This window comes from Rosa rugosa, chromosome 1 (genome assembly GCF_958449725.1).
Source record: "Rosa rugosa chromosome 1, drRosRugo1.1, whole genome shotgun sequence".
Classification (NCBI taxonomy): domain Eukaryota; kingdom Viridiplantae; phylum Streptophyta; class Magnoliopsida; order Rosales; family Rosaceae; genus Rosa; species Rosa rugosa.
In genome coordinates this window covers 17,503,047-17,522,056 of record NC_084820.1, presented here as the reverse complement: position 1 = coordinate 17,522,056, position 19,010 = coordinate 17,503,047, and the positions used below count along the sequence as shown (strand labels likewise).

General features: G+C 38.8%; 2 protein-coding genes, 1 long non-coding RNA gene and 1 pseudogene across 5 annotated transcripts; 3 read left to right on the top strand and 1 right to left on the bottom strand.

The window, feature by feature from the left end:
- Nucleotides 1-1,917: 1,917 nt before the first annotated feature.
- On the bottom strand, nt 1,918-6,528 carry LOC133721804 (uncharacterized). Of its 3 annotated transcripts, XR_009852343.1 has the most exons (7): nt 5,777-6,528; nt 5,488-5,681; nt 4,869-5,379; nt 3,891-3,953; nt 2,949-3,011; nt 2,439-2,550; nt 1,918-2,221 (listed from the first exon to the last, which is right to left on the bottom strand). It is a non-coding gene; the product is annotated as an uncharacterized LOC133721804 (long non-coding RNA). The 3 variants fall into 3 exon arrangements; XR_009852342.1 differs by having other exon boundaries at nt 2,949-3,953; XR_009852341.1 differs by lacking the exon at nt 2,439-2,550 and having other exon boundaries at nt 2,949-3,953.
- Nucleotides 6,529-7,141: 613 nt separating this feature from the next.
- Nucleotides 7,142-9,756, top strand: LOC133715931 (lysine-specific demethylase JMJ32-like; annotated as a pseudogene).
- Nucleotides 9,757-10,615: 859 nt separating this feature from the next.
- LOC133727435 (F-box/kelch-repeat protein At3g06240-like) lies at nt 10,616-12,927 on the top strand. The gene is made up of 2 exons (XM_062155016.1): nt 10,616-11,799; nt 12,801-12,927. Exon 1 carries the CDS (start codon nt 10,697-10,699, stop codon nt 11,765-11,767), a length of 1,071 nt encoding a protein of 356 aa, XP_062011000.1. The 5' UTR covers nt 10,616-10,696; the 3' UTR covers nt 11,768-11,799; nt 12,801-12,927.
- Nucleotides 12,928-14,876: 1,949 nt separating this feature from the next.
- On the top strand, nt 14,877-16,112 carry LOC133741954 (deoxypodophyllotoxin synthase-like). Its single transcript, XM_062169662.1, has 2 exons — nt 14,877-15,063; nt 15,150-16,112. The coding sequence occupies exons 1-2, from the start codon at nt 14,881-14,883 to the stop codon at nt 15,414-15,416; spliced, it is 450 nt and encodes a 149-aa protein (XP_062025646.1). The 5' UTR covers nt 14,877-14,880; the 3' UTR covers nt 15,417-16,112.
- Nucleotides 16,113-19,010: the final 2,898 nt, after the last annotated feature.

Here is a 19,010-nt window from a genome sequence, read left to right as displayed (position 1 = left end):
GTTAATCTACAGTGTTTACCAATATTGACATGGTTCAATATTTCGATATGGAGAGAGTACTCAAGCTATAACACGATGCCACAGACCAACCTGAAATCAATGGTTGCTCTGTACAGTCAAGTTCTAGTTGCTTGTTTCATACTTTTTGAATCTGTTAGCTGAAGGAAAGATGAAACTGACATTCAATTACACTATTGTTAGGTTTACTATAGCTTTGTATGTTAAGGAGAATCACAAGATCGTCAACGACTGAGGACCAACTTGATAAAAAAGAAGAGCATTCGCTGCGGAGAATGGAAGAGTCTTCCCAAATGACAGAATTTAGAGTTAGAAACATGGGCAAAAATAATTCATCAACTATATATCTTGAAACATAAACTTGACTCTCTTAAATTGCACCCACAATGTCCATCACTTGGAATAATTAAAATAATCTAAAGTTGAGGACTTGAGGCTAAATATCTTGAGGGATCAAATCTAGGCTGTTTATTTAGTTAATCATATTTCACTTCCTAAAACCTACACAGTTATCGACCTAAACTACAACGATAACTATCTTGGCTTGCCGAGGATGGTCAGCTACTCCAAAGCAGAAAGCTTTAAGTTTGTCAAGGAAAAGGTGTGCATAAAGTTGAGTGGGTGGAAGGAAAGAAACTAAGTGGCGCCAGGAAAGAGCTTCTGATCAAAGTAGGGGAATAGGCGGTTACAAGTTATTTGATGAGTTGCTTTGAGCTTCCGCAACACCTGTGTGAAGAGATGCAAGAGTGCATAGCTCATTTTGGTGGGGGAAAAAGAGGAGAAGAAGATACATTGGGTTTCATGGGAGAAGCTATCTGTACTTAAATCGGAGGGCGGCTTGGGCTTCCGACATATGTATTGCTTCAGCTTCCCATTTTTGGCTAAACAAGGATGGAGACTTGTACAAAATTCAAACTCTCTCATTGCTCGCATGTACAAGCCTAAGTGCCTAAGTATTACCCCAACTCCCACTTCCAAGAGGCCGCGTTTGGAAAGACACCCTCATATGCGTGAAGAATTAGCATCGTGGCAAGAAGGGAGATGTTAAAGAGGGAATTGCGTTTTCAGGTGTAACGATTAGAATATAAATGTCTGGAATGTCACGTGGATTTCGAGGCCATACTCTTTCAACGAATCTCTTTGCACTACTAGAATTTTGTTCATAAACATCAGTTCAGAACCGATGTTAAACTAATTTTCGACCGATGTCTTAGTGGGTGTAGAGAAAGATATAGACATCAGTATAAGCGCGTTTTTAACCGATGTCCCAGACAACAACCAACATCGATTCTAAAAAATAAATCGATGTATAATCGTTATAATCATCATATTTTTGTATGTTAGGTATGTCTAATTCTTCATATTTTCACATTTTATGCTTAATAAAGTATATGTCGAACAATACCTACATGAACATTTGCATCGATTTCTATTCCAGAAGCGATGTCCAGTACACTTGTAGACATCAGTTCCCATGAGTATTGTTTGTTCGTGGCCATTTTTACATGTAGGTTGCCACATTATTTTCCTAGGAACGATGTCTGTATCTTTATTCTACATCATTTTTTTATTCAGAAATGATGTTCACCTTTTGACCACACATCGGTTTGCTCCATGGTAGGTGATTTGTATGTTCATAATAGATTACGGTTTGGTGATCAGAAATCGATGTGCAGTAGTTTTGATTACATCGGTTTTGAGTTACAATTCGATATATTGATAATCATAGGACATCGATTTCATTTTTGATACTGATTTCTAATCTCTCAACTGACTTCGTTTTCCTTGGCATTACTGTTTTATTATGCTTTAATATACTTCACTTCATTTTGACAAGCATGATGTGAAAAGTTTGCATTTAGCTATTGCTGGAAAAAAATTGCATTTCTCATCATCCAAAATAAGGGGCTTTCCCATTAATTTTCTTTCCAAATTCATGATTCAACATAATTCACAAAATAAACCCCTAAACTTACAAAAGCTAGCTTGGAAACATATGAGCAACAATGTACAAAAGTTCTACACCAAGCTTTGCTTCAAAGCCAAAACTAGCTAGCCTTACTCAAAAAACATCTTGGCAGTCACATTCCTACATCAAACTCTGTATATAATCAACCACTTCAATGCGCACCTCGTCAATTTGATCAGGGGATGTGACACCATTGATAGGGTCAGAAAACTCTGCTACAAGTTCATCTGCAACCTGGAATACTCTAAACTCTTAGACTTACAATAAGATTTCAATGAGAACTTGTATAATCTAAAAAATTGAATGGCTGTAACTGAGCTAATGGGCACTTGCATGCCAATAATACAACTCCTCAAAGGATTGACCATGAAATGACGGTATATTATAAGTTATAACTTCCTACAGCTTATCAGTTAATAACAGGCAGCAGGTTATTTTCTCAATCTTAAACCATGATCTATGCCAAAATCCTGTCTTCTTTAACTGTCTTTGCGACTATCAGTAGCTTGCTCACCCCAAAGTCTGCAACTTTCAGATGCCCAGAATCATCCCGCAATATATTTCTGGTATATATATCTTACTCACAAACAATTAAGAAACTTCAACCATTTAGTTATTGATGTGCATGATTCAAGCCAGCATATAAGTACATGACGATTTACATGCTCAGCAAATATGAATAAAATCCACTGTTAAAACAAATATAACGCAACTAAAGAAAAAGAGCCAAAGAAAGACAAGAAATTATCAATTTGTGCCCAAATTGACCCCCACTCACTTTTGTCTAAAACCTAATAAACAAATAATTATGGGTCACATTCTGGTTGTTCTTCAAGAATCAAGACCTAAAATTAACAAATTTCAAATTAATTAGGCAGTATATAAATTCAACTATGTTAGTTCACATCTATTAACCACTACAGCCATGATACATGATGAGAGAAAAAGAGAAAGATCATACGAGGGCTCAAGATCTCGATGAATTATTGCTTCAGGTTTATGCTCATGCAGATAATTCATCCCCCTGCAAGATATACCAGTAAAGTGCTCATTAAGCTAACAGAACACGTGGAATAACTATTCAGCTATAGCATGTAAAATCATGTACTTCCCACCACTATCACTTGTGAAAACAAAGAACTTAATTAAACCATATTGTTGGAGAAACACAAGAAGTACAGTATTTATCAACACAAAGATCTAGCATGACCACCCAGTAGATAAAATGGAACTGGTTATATCTTTTATAAAGAATTAAGGATTGCGCCTAATTCAACGAAAAACAAAATACAACAGAAATTACCCCCTAGAGATAAATGACCTCCATAGGGTATAGAGGCGTAGTCTTGGCTGTAGTTAATGGGAGGACTAAGAGTAGCTGTAGGAATAATAAAAGGAGAGCTGTATAGAATAGAAAGCGTATTGTCAGAGCATATGTAGCTTCTGATATAGGAGTTGGAGCAGGAACACGAGTAGGGACTCATATATATAACATTCTTATGGATCATGGCATTATATCTTACTCACAAACAATTAAGAAACTTCAACCATTTAGTTATTGATGTGCATGATTCAAGCCAGCATATAAGTACATGACGATTTACATGCTCAGCAAATATGAATAAAATCCACTGTTAAAACAAATATAACGCAACTAAAGAAAAAGAGCCAAAGAAAGACAAGAAATTATCAATTTGTGCCCAAATTGACCCCCACTCACTTTTGTCTAAAACCTAATAAACAAATAATTATGGGTCACATTCTGGTTGTTCTTCAAGAATCAAGACCTAAAATTAACAAATTTCAAATTAATTAGGCAGTATATAAATTCAACTATGTTAGTTCACATCTATTAACCACTACAGCCATGATACATGATGAGAGAAAAAGAGAAAGATCATACGAGGGCTCAAGATCTCGATGAATTATTGCTTCAGGTTTATGCTCATGCAGATAATTCATCCCCCTGCAAGATATACCAGTAAAGTGCTCATTAAGCTAACAGAACACGTGGAATAACTATTCAGCTATAGCATGTAAAATCATGTACTTCCCACCACTATCACTTGTGAAAACAAAGAACTTAATTAAACCATATTGTTGGAGAAACACAAGAAGTACAGTATTTATCAACACAAAGATCTAGCATGACCACCCAGTAGATAAAATGGAACTGGTTATATCTTTTATAAAGAATTAAGGATTGCGCCTAATTCAACGAAAAACAAAATACAACAGAAATTACCCCCTAGAGATAAATGACCTCCATAGGGTATAGAGGCGTAGTCTTGGCTGTAGTTAATGGGAGGACTAAGAGTAGCTGTAGGAATAATAAAAGGAGAGCTGTATAGAATAGAAAGCGTATTGTCAGAGCATATGTAGCTTCTGATATAGGAGTTGGAGCAGGAACACGAGTAGGGACTCATATATATAACATTCTTATGGATCATGGCATTCCTTGTTAGAGTAAGGTATTTTAATTGCTTACTTGTTAGAGTAAAGGAGAAGGAGAAGCAGCAGCCTTTTTCTGGCAGCAAATGATGCGATTGAAGCTAGCAACACAGGCATTTTAGGGCACTTGTATCTTTTTTCGTCAATAAAAAGAAAAAAATTATAAAGCAAAGTCTTGAGAACAATTCAATCCAGTTGAAAGGGTTTAGGGTAAGCCTCACTAGAAAAAGAAGGCCAGATTAAGTAGTGATTAATTTCTGTATCGAATATTGGGGCTTCTGCCTGCATTAGATCTTCTACGCTACATAGCTTCACAGTTCACACAGACCAGGCTTAACCTTCCAAGTTTCAACACACTTTCTCCTATTCCTCCTAAAATGCAAAACTAAGCCTCGGACAATGAAGAACGAGGGAACCAAGATAAACTAACCCTTCAAGTTTCAATTTGCTTGATTTGTATGGTTCGCAGGTGAGCAGATAGTTTGATACTTTGATATCCATCCAAATCCCTTACGCGATGCAGGTGTCAATGGATCCATGTTACCGGAAAGTAAATGAATGATAAAAGATTAAGGAACTCTGTTTCAATTGATCCAACATATTTATTTAATCTAATAAACCAATTTTCTTGACAAAGTAGATCATCGTTATGTAGCAAAGATTATGACTTGTACAAGTCTGGGATTATATAGCAATATTGAACTGGAGGAAAATAAAAACAGAGCAACTAATATTGCTGAAGGCCATACCTTCTGTGAAAGAAACCAGATTTCCAAGCCTATTGCAAGCAATTGAAACCGGATTTCCAAGCCTTTTGGGAGCAATTCAACCTTTGAAAACTTCACCTTTTCCCAATCAGCCCAACCAACAGCCCAGAACCTCTACATGTAGAACATCACTATATAAGGAAGCAATGTTTGAGGCCTCTTCTGCTAGTTTCCCTGAAAACATAATTATCATCACATCCATCCAATACTAGATATAACTCAATCAACATAAAAATTACAAGTATGGCCCACCAAAATGGCAATAGTAAAGCTAAAACGAACCAGGTGTGAGAACATTGGCAGGTGAATTTGTGAGCTCTTTCCCAAGTATTATTCCAGAAGCAACATCTTGAGCATTCTCTAGCTTCTTCTCAAGTTCAGGTCCAATTCCAAGACCAAGAATGTCCACAGACTTAAGAGCTGTTTCTTTGACTCAGATTTATACCTATTGTCTTCATATATACCCAAAACTGCTCCTACAACAAGTCAAGCAATTCCACACTGTTTATAACAACTATCACCATAACTTGAACAGTTGAACCTAGAATAAAAAATTTCTGTATCAAAGTACCAGATGCTATCGCAGAAGCTTTGCAAGATTTCGCAGAAAGCCCCTCCGAGGAAGCAAGCACATAGCAATATCACTTGCTTGAGTAGTCTTTGCCACTGCTGCTGCAGCCTCCCCAAGACCCTTAAAAGCTTCTGTAGACTAACCAAATTGTCCAAGCCCAAACAAGCCAACCCTCTTCGAGCCAAGACCAGGAAGCCTAACAACCGTAGACTAGCCAGACTTTCCTGTGAAGTCCTCCTCAGTCAAGACCACAGCCAACACCCCACCCAAACAGGAATCCAGCTTCTTCAATATCAGATTTTCGAATTTCGAGTTCTGATCTTTCGCCAAGTCCTTCTGCGTAACACCAACACCTGCCCCTTTCCATTCTGTTACATCAATCTCTTTCGTCGCAAAAGTGAGCTTCATAAATCACAATCAAATCAATACATCACACAACAAAATCCAGTTACAATCAAATCAAATTGCTCACATATTATGTATAGCTTCAATTCCACAAAAGTCAATCACATAAACACAAAAATCGAATCACCACATCAAAATAGATCGATCCTTTACATATATAAAGCTCAAGATCAATCAAACAACTAATAAGAACAATCATGAACAACTACAAAGTAGTTCTAGATCAGATTTTTATTTTCCTAAAATTAACACCAAAAACTAATCCAGATAACAAAATCTCTATACAAATAACACATACATGCCAAGCAATTTTAGAATTCCAAATATTTTAGCGAAACGGAGCAGAGCAAAACCTTTGGGGCTTCAAAGACAGAAGAAATCTGAGTGAGGCCGAGAGTGGTGTGAGCAATTGTGTGAGCCATGTGCTTCTTCCCACTCAAGGGCGTGACTGCAAAACAAAGTCACAGACTCGGCGCGTGCCTTAGTTTCGTTAAAAACGAAGAAGAATATGAAGGTGAAGAAGATGAAGTGATTGCGATAAAGGAAGAAGCCAATGACACGACACTGGCCACCATTGGAGTACCATCGGTGAGGATGTGAGGTAGTCGCCTGGAGTGTTTGGGATGACGTGGAAGAAGAGATCGAGGCAGGGGTTGCCGGTGGAGAGAAACGTGGCAGAGTCGTTCTCCGTCAGGCCCATTGTGAGGTCGTGCTTGGTTCCGACGTCGTTGAAATTCGCCACCATCAGGTCCACGAAGGATTCGCCGGCGGTGGGTTTGGAGTCGGGTTTGGATTTGGGTTGGGGTGGCGCGCGGAGCGGTGGTGGTGGGTGAGGGTTTGTGGAACTCGGGAGGACCGAGAATACTGGGAGGAGCCATGGCTCGATTTGTGTGAGCTAGCTACCTGTGAAACTAGGGAGGGAGAGAGAGGGAGATGAAGGAAGCAATGAGGAGCTCCAGAATGGCGGCGAGTTCGAGTGAGCTTAGGGTCCAGAATGGAGGTCGAGTTTGGGAGGAGATCCAGTTTGGGGTGAGTTCAGAATGAAGGAGTCGAGCGAGAGTAACATTAGGGTTTTCGATCTGTTTCTATTTGGGCGCAATTTTTTTTCTAAGTGTGAAAGTTTTGAGTTTTAGTCTCCGCTTCTTCATTTCACTTAAAAACTTAGCGTTTTTTGCAAAAATAGGTTCCCGCAAATTTTCGAACTAAACTTTTAACACCGGTCATTTTAAGAACTGATGTTAATGACATACATTTAAATCGGTATTTTCGTAAAACGATGTTAGATTACTTTTTTACATCGTGGGCAAGTCTGACCGATTTAAAACATGCGATGTCTATGAACAGATTTCTAGTAGTGTTGGTGATGGAAGGCTTAGAGGAATTGAAGGGTTTGTGATCTAATTGATGTTGGCACGAGTAGTTGGAATGAGGAGTTCATGTCTCATATATTTACCCTATTCGATGTTGAATTGATCATGCAAATTTCTTTATCAACTAGACATCCAAGTGACCGGTGGGTAGGAGATTATACTAGTTAGAAGTCGATATCAATGCAGCTAGGGAGATGTTGTGCATAGAGGAGGAACTGAAGCGGCATCTTCTATAGCAAGAATTGCTCTTGTTGACTTGTGCAGCAGAGTATGGAAAGCCATGGTACAGCCTAAAGTTAAAAGTTTTTATGTGGAAATTGCTCAAGAATTTCCCACCTATATGTAGCAATGTGGCAAGAAAGTTCCAGCTAGGAGAAATGGGTTGTGTTATTTGGTGCACTGGAAGAATCTCATATTCACTTATTTAAAGACTGCACAAGGGCAGCTTCTGTGTGGCTGGCTGGACCATTGATGCTACGGGCTAAGAACACACAGGCAGGGTCCGTAACAGACTGGCTTGGACATGTACTTTCTTCACTAAACTCCAAGTACGGGTGTGTGTTCCTTATGACACTTTTGGTCAATCTGGGGAGAATGAAATGATTTTTTATGGGAAGGAAGGGCCTACGATCCTCTGTGAGTTACTTGTGGGAGTTCACAACTGTTGGCTGAATTCAAAAGTCTACATCAGGGAGACAAAGAGAAGGTAAGGAGAGTAACTGTATAGTGGCAGCTCCCACCTCCTGGGCGTCTAAAGTTTAATGTAGATGCAGCATTTCTATCCGGCAAATCGGGGGTTTGAGGGATGAAACAGGTCGCTGCTTGGGAACGTTTAGCAAGCATGTAAAGGGTGTAATCTATGTGGCTCATGTGGAGCACTGAGAACTGCCATGTTGCTTGCTTTGGAAAAAAGGGATGGAAATCGAATTGATTTTAATTGTGATAATGTGTCCCTTGTGGCAGTTGTTAAATCCTCCACAGAAGGTACATCATCAATTGGACGGATTATAGATGATATAACCTATGAAGGTTTTACTTGAAGAGACTCGTGTTGTTTATGTGTTTAGAGAATCAAATGGTGTAGCGCATAAATTAATTAGTACAGCTTGCTAGAGATTATGATGAAGAGTATGTATGGTTAGACGAAGCCCCTGATATCATTTAGGAACTGTAGTACTTACTCTCGTTGTTTAGGCATCATAGGGTAGTGGGAAGTTATCTGCATACCTGTAGTACTTACTCTCGTTGTTTAGGCATCATAAGCTAGTGGGAAGTTATCTGCATAATAAGGTAGTAGGAAGTTATCCACATGCAGAATGGGTTAGTGGGAACATATGTTTTTTTTTCTTTTAACTGTCTAGCAGTATTTTATTATTAGGGTCCTTGACCTAAAGCCCCAAAATGAGCAAAAGTTATCCCACTCTCCCCAACAACAGATTTTTATTCCTCCTTACCCAATTTAAACTAAATTGACATTTTTACCCTCAACCTAATTAAAAAATTACATCATGCCATGCCTCTCTCTCTCTCTCTCTCTCTCTCTCTCTCTCTCTCTCTCACACACACACACATCAAAGTACGGGAGCTCAATCTAGGCACCTCCGGCGAACTGGACCGACTCGATTCCCCACCTTACCCCTCACGGCCGCGCCGACGCCCTCGTCCCCTCCTCATCCTCCCCCCTCTGCTTCGACTCCGCTCACGTGCAGCGCACACCCTTCCCTGAAGCCCGCCGCCTCATCACGTCCAAAAACGATGCGTTCGTGGCCTACGCGCAGCAGCTGAACAATTGCTTCCCCTCCGAGTACTCGCCTCTGGCGACAGACTGCTATCCGCATATCCAATTCGCCACCAAAGCCCTAGGTTGCGGACCCGAGGCCGTCAACATGTGGATTGGGGACGAGCGCTCTACGACGTCGTTTCACAAGGATCAGTACGAGAATCTCTACGTTGTGATCACGGGACAGAAGCATTTCCTCCTCCTCCCTCCCATCAATGTGCATCGGATGTACGTAAGGGAGTACCCGACCGCTCAGTATTCTTATTCTCCGGTCACCGGAGAGTTTGAGCTGGAAGTGGAGAGTTCGGCTAGGTCCGTGCTTTGGTCTAGCTGGAAATGAACAGCTCACCAAGTTCCTTTTGTTCTTCAATGGGCCTAGGCCCTTTTGCTATATGATTATTCCAGGAGAGATGCTTTACTTGTAAGTTTTGAATTGATTTCATTGATGCAGAAGGCCCAGAAGGAAAGAAAAAAGAAAAAAAAAAGGTTCTATTGGGGCAATAGACGTTTGTTGAAGCGTCTATTGGGGGGCAATAGACGTTTTAAATTGATGTAATTTTCTCATTTTTTTTATTTAATCAAAGTTTATTTGTCTAAATTTAAAGAGATTGGTTCTTATTCCGGCGACTGAAAGTTCTGTTGGGGGGCAATAGACGTCTATTGGGGGGCAATAGACTATTGGGGCAATAGATGTCTATTAGGAGGCAATAGACGTCTATTGGGGAGCAATAGAGGTCTATTGGGGGCAATAAACCTTTCCGGTGAAGTTTTCAGAAAAGTCCGGTGGGCGGCGGCTGGTGACCGGATTCCGGCGAAAGTTGGCCAGATTCCGGCGGCCAGTGACCGGAATCCGACGGCCGGTGACAGGGCTCCGGCGAAGTCCTATGGTTTCTCTCTCTTCCATTCTCTCTCTCTCTGTCTAAGTAACAAAGGTGAAGGTAAAATGGTATTAAAAAAAAATTTATAAAAATCTTAATGGGGTATTAGAGAAGACCTCCTGAAATTATTTTGGGTAAGAGGGAATTAAAAAAACTTAATGAGGTAAATAAGAAAAAAAACTCTAGAAATAGGATAAATGGACAAAAACCCTTTATTATTTACTATAAAAATTGATATGTTTTTTCACGCGCACTTCAAGTAACAAAGTGAGTTCTCTTAATAATAGAAGAGAGAGAATAGATACGAACTTAAGTTTGACTTAGGTTAAGCTGCCTATTAAAATAAAATAAAAAACTACACAGTTATCAACTCGACGGTGTCGTTTCCTTTTTTCCTGAGCAAAAGAAATAGAATAAATCAATAACGGAAACTGTGCAAGGGCATCTCTCACTCTCTTCCGCTCAGTGCTTCAGCTCTCACCGTGCAATGGCGGAAACAGAAGACCTACCGGAAGAAATCATAGTGAATATCCTTACTTGGTTGCCCGTCAAGTCCTTAATCCGATTCACCTCCGTTTCAAAACGTCTGCGTTTCATTATACTGTCCGATCCCAAATTCGCCGAATCCCAACTTAAAGCGGCTCGTCAGCAGAAAACCCTCAGCCGCAGACTCCTCGTCTCCACCATTAACGCCCCTCCACTCGAACTCGAATCCATACACTTGGATGATACGCCGTCGTTTGGAGAGCCTTCCTCCGTTAGAAAGCTCAGTCTCCCTTTCCACCAGCAACCCGTTCGTTTTGTCAAGCTGCTGGGCTCCTGCAATGGTCTGGTATTTGTAGCTTTTGATGAGAAATTGTTTTATATCTGGAACCCATCGGTTAGATTCTTCAAGCAATTACCTGACCCCCCTGGATTTTCCTCATTTTTTTCTGTTACCTTTTCTGGTGTCGGCTGTGTGTCGGCCACCGATGACTACAAAGTTTTGGTGGCCTCCGTTTGGAAGACAGAGGTCTGGATGTTTTCATCGAGAGCTCGCGTTTGGAAGAGTATTCAAGTCGCTGGCTACTCCCCTGCCTTATATGCCACTGGTCACGGAATTCTTCTGAATGAGGCTCTTCATTGGGTGGAGGATGAATTCGATCATGAAATCCTTGTCTTTGATTTGTTACGGGAGGAGTTCAGGAAAATGCGTTTGCCTAATTTTCAGCGACGTCTTGGGTTCTTACCTGCGCTGCTCGGGGTTTCTTTTGGAGGATGCCTGTGTGTATGCCGTCGTCCCATCACTGCTTGTGACTCTGCCGATTTCTGGGTCATGAGAGAATATGACGTGCGTGGTGGTGACTCGTGGACTAAGCTTCTTAACTTAAAGCTGTCCGATCCTCCTCAGGGACCTATTATGGTTATGGAAAGCAGTATTATTGCCCAGAGATGGACTTCCGACGGGAGCTGTTTGGTAGATATTGATCATAAAAAAGAAGAGAAGCTTGGCGTGATTCTGGGTAATTCGCTCAAGATGATACCATATGAGGAGAGTTTACTTCGGATTAGTGTTTAGTCCCTTCACTTGCTCTTTACATGTAACTGCTGGTTAGTTACTCCTCATTTTGACTCTGCATCCATGCATATGAAATTGTTTGTTAACTTACTTGTTAGTTTAATGCATTACTGTGTATGTTTAATGCTTGATGTTTGATCAGCATAGAATTAAGTGTTACCATCTCTTAAGAGTTTTAAGAAATTTGTATACATTCAAAATTTCAGGATGATTTTGCAATTGTCAATGCAGGTTGTTTACTCCTCACTATGACTCTGCTTTCATGCATCTGGAAATTATATTTTTGTTTGCTTTTAGTCACATCCTGTTCTTGATCAATGAAACTTTTCAGTTCCTTTGAAACTGAAACGCCATTGTAACCCAGCTGAGTTTGTTTTACCTTTTTCTTATGACATGCATGCTTGATGCTTGACTGGTTTTTTGTGGCCAGTGTATTCTTCGGAAATTTTTCTAATTACTCTGTTTTATAGGGTGCAACAGTCGGTCTTCTGTTTATGAGGCCTTGGTTTTATGCGTGGTTGCTAGAGACTAGAGAGCCGGCTTCTTAATAGATGTATTTACAATAGTTAGTTGCAACTCAGAAGACATAAAAGACGTAGACTTCACGAGCTGTTTGATGCTATATCAAATATAGATAGAAACTGAATGATTAATTGGTGAATAGTTGCTCTGTTGAGCATCCAAGTGCTGGTTTTTAACTTCATTTTCACTCTGCTCTCGTGCCTTTAAACTTCAAATTTGTTTCATTTTCAGCTTCGGGCTTGACTTATTTTTTGGAAGATGCATAACCAGTTTGTTCTTGGGAAGTAATATAGATTCTTCGCTTAAAAAATCACTTTTAGGGGGATAAATTTGATGCCTTTGTTGATGAGGTTGGGATAATCTAGATAGTTGATGTATGCAAGTCACTCGAGATATGATGCAAGTTTATTTTAGCTTCTCAACTGACCACTCTTCCTGCATGATGATTACTTGTTGGTTTTCATAGATTCTTTGACAGAGGATTGAATGTGTTCTTTCTTGGATTTTGTAGGGGTGATGTACAATTGCAAGATTAAGCTTAATGGTGGTTTCTTGATCTAGTAATGGTGTGGATCTGATGGAGTGGATGCACTTTTATTGATATATTATCAAATGGTAAATTTCAGTTTTTGAAGCTACCTGTAAGTATGTATGTTTTCAACCGACTTATATTAAAAATAAAAAAATAAAAAATAAAAATGACTAATATTTGTTGCAAGTTCCATACATTCCACTTCCGATAGATATTTGGATGATTCCATACATCGTATAAGATATATGGACGATCATATTATGTACTTATGTGTTGGTGAAACTATAGGTATGCATATCAAGTCGTTAAGTTGGTTGTGTTTGACAATATTGACATGATTCAATAGTGATATTTGTTGCAAGTTCCATACATTCCACTTTCGATAGATATTTGGATGATTCCATACATCCTTTTGGCCTTGTGAAGTGTGCGCAAGCGTGCCAACTTGTTACCGGGAGGCTAAGCGAGGTTTTGTTCTAGTTTGTTGATCTTGCGCTTATCTAACTTCTAATAAGTCGATTGTGGGCTGAGGAAGGATTGATCTCGGCCACGGGGTTCTCTTTGCTTTGAATGCAAGGACTTTGACACAGATTGGGTTACTAATCGGAATTTTAGTGTTGTGTAACTCGGTGACTAATGTGAAAGTGAGGTGACGATGATTTTTTTTTATGATTTTCTTAATATTTGCACAAAGCAAAAAACATAAGGTAAACGACATCAAATAAATAACATAAAAGTAGATGTAGGTAAAAAAAGTGCACGCAAAGTAAAGAACAAGAATGTAAAAGTGCAGGAAATAACAAGAAGGAAGATAAAAGCAATAAGATAAATAGCAGAATTGTGAAGAATAATACTGTAAAGTGCAGGAAAGAAAAATATCGGTAAAGTAAAGCGATAGAACAAAGCGGGTAAAGACTGATAATTGTGTTTGAAATGTTGATAATGTATGAAGATAAAAAAAAAATGTGTAATCACATTGAGCGTTTGATCGGGAACCTCTAACAAAGATGCATATGGTCATTTTTATAGTAAATGATAACACTATTTTGAAAGGGGGCTGGTGCGTCTGCCCTCAAGCCTTGATTAATGAAATTGCAGAATACAAGGGGGGGACGTAAAGCCTGAACCCCAGATTACAATAAGCATAAAGAGAACATCCTGAAATAATATCAAGATTCTCCATAAAATCTATGTATTCTAACAAGCACCAATTAGCAAAGAGTGCACGAATGGCTACTCCATTTGCTTTGACATAACGGTGACATACTGGAAAGATAACTCTATCACGAAGAAGCATCATTACAAAAGACACAGTTTTCCCACTATGTTGCCGCATGGAAATAAATCCGGCGACACTCAATCTCATCCTGCCACTAGGAGGTTGCGTCCATTTGATCAAGCAAATAGCCCGCCGCCTCGCTAGGCCAGACAAGGCACACTGAGTGTGCATACCGGGACATAGCCCACTTCGCCCTGCCAAATATTAAATAAAGAAAAATATACAATCTCAGCCTTGATTTTTTAGATTTATTATAAATAAATTAAAAATTCAAACTGCTTTTAAGGGTAATCAAATTCAGAAACTGATGATTCCAGTAATAAATAGCTTAATTCTCATTCAAGTGGATTTCTCTAAACTTGTTAACAGTCATCTGAATGCGTTATCTTCTGTCATAAAGTTGACAACTAGCTTTTGTAGATCTTCAATATGTCGCCACTAAATGGCCGTGGTCATTTATTACGTTATCTTCTATCATAAAGTTGACAGCTAGTTTTTGTAGATCTTTAATATGTTGTGGTCATTTAACCGCAATTATTTATTATGCCACGGCTAGTCAACCTTGCTCATTCATTATGCAGCGGCCATTCAACCGCAGTCATTCATTACACCGCAGTCATTTAACTGTGATCGTTTAATATATTTTGTGGACTCAGCCCACCTATCTGCCACATAGCCCTTGTCAAATTTAGGTTCAAACACCTACCCTATCTCTTTTTGATTTTCTATATACGCTAACATAGATATTTAGAGCATTCACCTCTCAGCTAGTGAGAAGTGATGACCCAGATTCCAGTGGTAGATTTCTCAGATCTCGAGTGCTTGAAGCCAGGGACAAGTTCATGGCTCTCGGTACGCAAACAAGTATGCAATGCACTTGAAGACCCGCTTGGCTATTTCACAGGGATATTGTCCAGCGAACTTACCTTGGAGCTTCACAACACCGTCTTTGGTGCATTTCAGGTAACCGAGCGTTTTTTTTTTCCATCACAATTAGCCTGTACTCCTCATGCACATATGTAAAAGAAGTTTATTTATGAAATGGCTAGGCTTGGACCAATGACAAAATAAGAGCTTATAAACACAGAGTCAACCTGATTCACTCAGATCAGATAAGATACTCGTTTGGGCTCTTCTCACTCAAAAAAGGAGTAACAACCGTACCGAAGGAGATGGTGGACAAGGATCACCCTTTAAAGTATAAACCGTTGAATCAGGTTGAGTATATTCTATTAAACAGCGACAAGCGTGGCCCGTGGTCCACCATTGTACCGATATTGTCCCAACTTAACCACATGTTAGATGTTGGGTTTTAATCACAAAAGGCCTTGGTACAATTGGGTGTGATCCACCCAGTTATAACTTATATTTTATTTGTCATTATTCTAATGTGAGATATTTCCTCTCCAACACACCCCCTTACGTGCAACCTAGCTTTAGGTCTGCACGTGAAATTAATTAACAATCCAATTCCCATATTGGAAATTGGGACACAAAGCCTCATATCGGAGACTTGGCCAATATAACAATCCAAGGCCCACATTGTTATCCAATCGGAATATTCCGATGACAATATAAAGAACCCAAATTCAGGCCCATGATAATTGGAGAAGCAATTGGAGAGGGACCCACTCTGATATCATGTTAAACAGCGACAAGCGTGGCCCGTAGTCCACAATTGTACCGATATTGTCTCCACTCTAGGTGTTGGATTTTAATCACAAAATGCCTCGGTACAATTGGGTGTGATCCACTCAGTTATAAATTATATTTTATTTGTCACTATTCCGATGTGAGATATTTCCTCTCCAACATATTCAAGCACAAGGTTACAAAGATTGTGAAGGACATGAGTGTGAGCTCAAGGCATTCTGTGGTATTTGAATATTTGATTTCCTTTTAGTCACATGGGTACTGTGGTATTCAAGCCCAGGAGTAACAACCGAACCGGAGGAGGTGGTGGGCAAGGATCACCCTATGAAGACTAATATAATTACCATTGTTTAAATAAATGTTGGCCACATTGCATGCAAAACGCATGTAGAGAGTGGTAATAGTAATCTGGTGAATAAAGTATTGATTGGTTCTATATATATGGAATTAGTGGAACTTTTAAACATTTTAAAAGTCCTAATTGAATACCCCTTGATTTTGGTGAAATTCATGAAGTCTTTAATCATAATTGAATACCTCAAGACTTTTATGGATTACTAAAAGTCTATATTGAATACCCAGATTTTTAAATTTCATAGATTTCTTTAAAAGTTTCACTAATTCCATATTCAATACACCCCCTTTAGGAACTTCAAAATGAGACCAAACCTGAATAGCATAAAAGCAATGCCTAAAGAAAATGCTCAACAGATTCTGTATCACTGGAGACAAACATGAGAAATAGAATGATTATGCATAGCTAATTTATCTCTGGTTCTAAGCCTATTCTGATTAGTATCTAAACAAAAATCTTGATTTTAGGCGGAATATTTAGTTTCCAAACTTTATTCAAAATATTAGTTCTTGAGTGAGGGACAAATTGACTATATTGAATCCTTTTTTTTTTGGTCTGAGACTATATTGAATCCAAGATGCAGTTTTAACCGTAAGATTAGTTCTTGAGTGGAGTGCCTTCAGTTGGGTTTATTTGATCTCTTCTTCCGCATAAAATTGCTTTTTAGCTTTGACATTTTAGTTTACTTAAGCAATGGGCTTGTAATAAGCACAGCGAGTTAGGGCTGGGATCACTACCCATTGGGCTTCTTAATTTGGACTGAGATTTGTTTTCGATAACATTGGAGAATGGTTTCTAATAGTTAAGAACTTCTTTTCTATTTTTAGATAAATCTACTGTAGTAGTGTAGTTTCGTCTTGGCCAATGGATAAGTATAGTTAACAACCTTCTTTGACAACATATTTGATGAAAAAAGAAGTATAGTTGATCCTCACTTTGTTCCTTGGCGTTTACGTGTTGGTTGGAGTAATTGCTTGCACCTTATCTCACAGATGCATTTTCGGTCTTTTCATATTTTTAGGGATGACAATCAAGTTGCTGATGCTTTTGCTAATATTGATTTGTCCTTAACTGGCATCATGACATGGTGGGATGATCCTCCTCCTTCCAACCTTCAGTATTGTCGGTTAGATGAACTTGGTCTCCCAAATTTTGGAATATGTTTAGTTGTTTGTGTTGTTTCTATTGTTTATCTGATTGTTCGTGAGGGAGGCCTTGCTCTTCCCCTATGGTTGTAATTTTTTTCTATTTCTCTCAATAAATTGGGGTTGGAGAGCATTCTCTTTCCAGTCCCCGTTTTAACCAAAAAAAAAAAATTAATGAAAAAAGAAGTGGGAGTTGTACCAAATTATCCTTCCCAGGTTAAATCAATAAAAATTTGAAAAAATTAACTAAAGGCAATTATGATGATTGTCGATTGTCCAACCCCTTTAGTGTTAAGTGAAATGAGATAAATAACTCATTTGTTATAAGAAGCGAAAAATAGTCTATATATGCAGTCTCAAATATTGTGGTGGGTGTGTGTGTTTGGTGGGGTGGTAAGGCTTTAGTCTCATATATAAGAGGTCAGGAGTTCGAGCCCCATCAAGGGTGGGAGTGGGGTGGTTTTTAAAAAAAAAAAAATTATATATATATTGTGGTCGAGGAAAAGTTAGATCTCAAGTCTAATAGAAACTCCCTATTCGTTTTTACTTCTAATTGACATATTTTTGAGCTCCGAACAGTCAAAACTCACTGGGAGCCTTTTGCTAGTAAAGTTTTGTGCATCAGTGATTGATAACTAGCTGAAGGTGACCATCAGATCGAAAGAGCTGTAGAGTTACAACTCATGCTACAATGCTTTATGAGGCACTATCACTCCAATCCCTGGGGTCAAGGGGCTTGTATGTACCCTTGAATGGGGCAATAGGGTGATGGAACACTAACTGGGTTCAGCTGGTTTGCTATGGGTTGCATCAATTAACATTAGGGATCATGGACTTGAGCCTCAAAAGGAAATTTCTTAAAGACAATCTTATATAACATTTCATACAGAACAATGGTCAATGACATGCCATCATAGTATCCTAGCTAGGTGAAAGTAATTTTTGGTCTTCTCTGGACATAGGAAGATAGATTCAGGTTCGATGGTCTGCCATTATATTATGAATAGGTGCATTAGTAATTCTTGATTATATTATTGATTCTACTTGTAACATTTTCTTCCCTGCAAATAAATTCATTTCATTTGATCAAAAAAATACTTTTGGTCCTCTCTAACTACCATGCTCTCAAAACAGTTACGTCCAACATTTTTCTTTCGTTCTTTTTTCACCCACCCCTTAGGTCATTTTCCCTTAAAAGGAGTGAAATGTTGTTTTATTGCATAAACCAACATCACCTATCTGTATGATGTAGATGTAAAGTGTGGTCCTCGTAGATTTCAGAGCATCCTAGACTGCATTTCTGCAAAGATGGAATGTATTTTTACATATTCACAACATGTATCATCAACCATCTTAATGAAAGAAGAGCCTGAATATTAAGGTTAGGTTAATCCCATATAGACACAGATTACGCTTTAGACTAAAACTGAAAGCTTTTAATTACAGGGTGAAGCTGAAATCTGTTCAACATAAGATTAGATGGAAGTACTAAAAATGAAAACAATAACAGACAAAACCAGTACTAGCCATCTACTTTGATTGATCATGTTGGTTCTCTTCTTCTACCTGAGACTTGACGAGCCTGTGACTCTGTCCCAGTGCATCATTCACCAGCCTTTCTATGTACAATAATCTTTATAGCTTTAGACCTGGGAGCAGTTAAGAGTGGGTCTTTTGGCTCCTGAAAAAAAAAAAAAACTCTTACATGTACAACAGTATAATATATTCATAATTTCATATTCACTATTCTGGAACAA

Bases quoted from the DNA above. Each gene is read 5' to 3' on its own strand.
- LOC133741954 (XM_062169662.1), top strand. From the start codon at position 14,881: ATGACCCAGATTCCAGTGGTAGATTTCTCAGATCTCGAGTGCTTGAAG. The intron at 15,064-15,149 runs GTAACCGAGCGT...TGAAATGGCTAG, and splicing joins CCGTCTTTGGTGCATTTCAG to GCTTGGACCAATGACAAAAT.
- LOC133727435 (XM_062155016.1), top strand. From the start codon at position 10,697: ATGGCGGAAACAGAAGACCTACCGGAAGAAATCATAGTGAATATCCTT.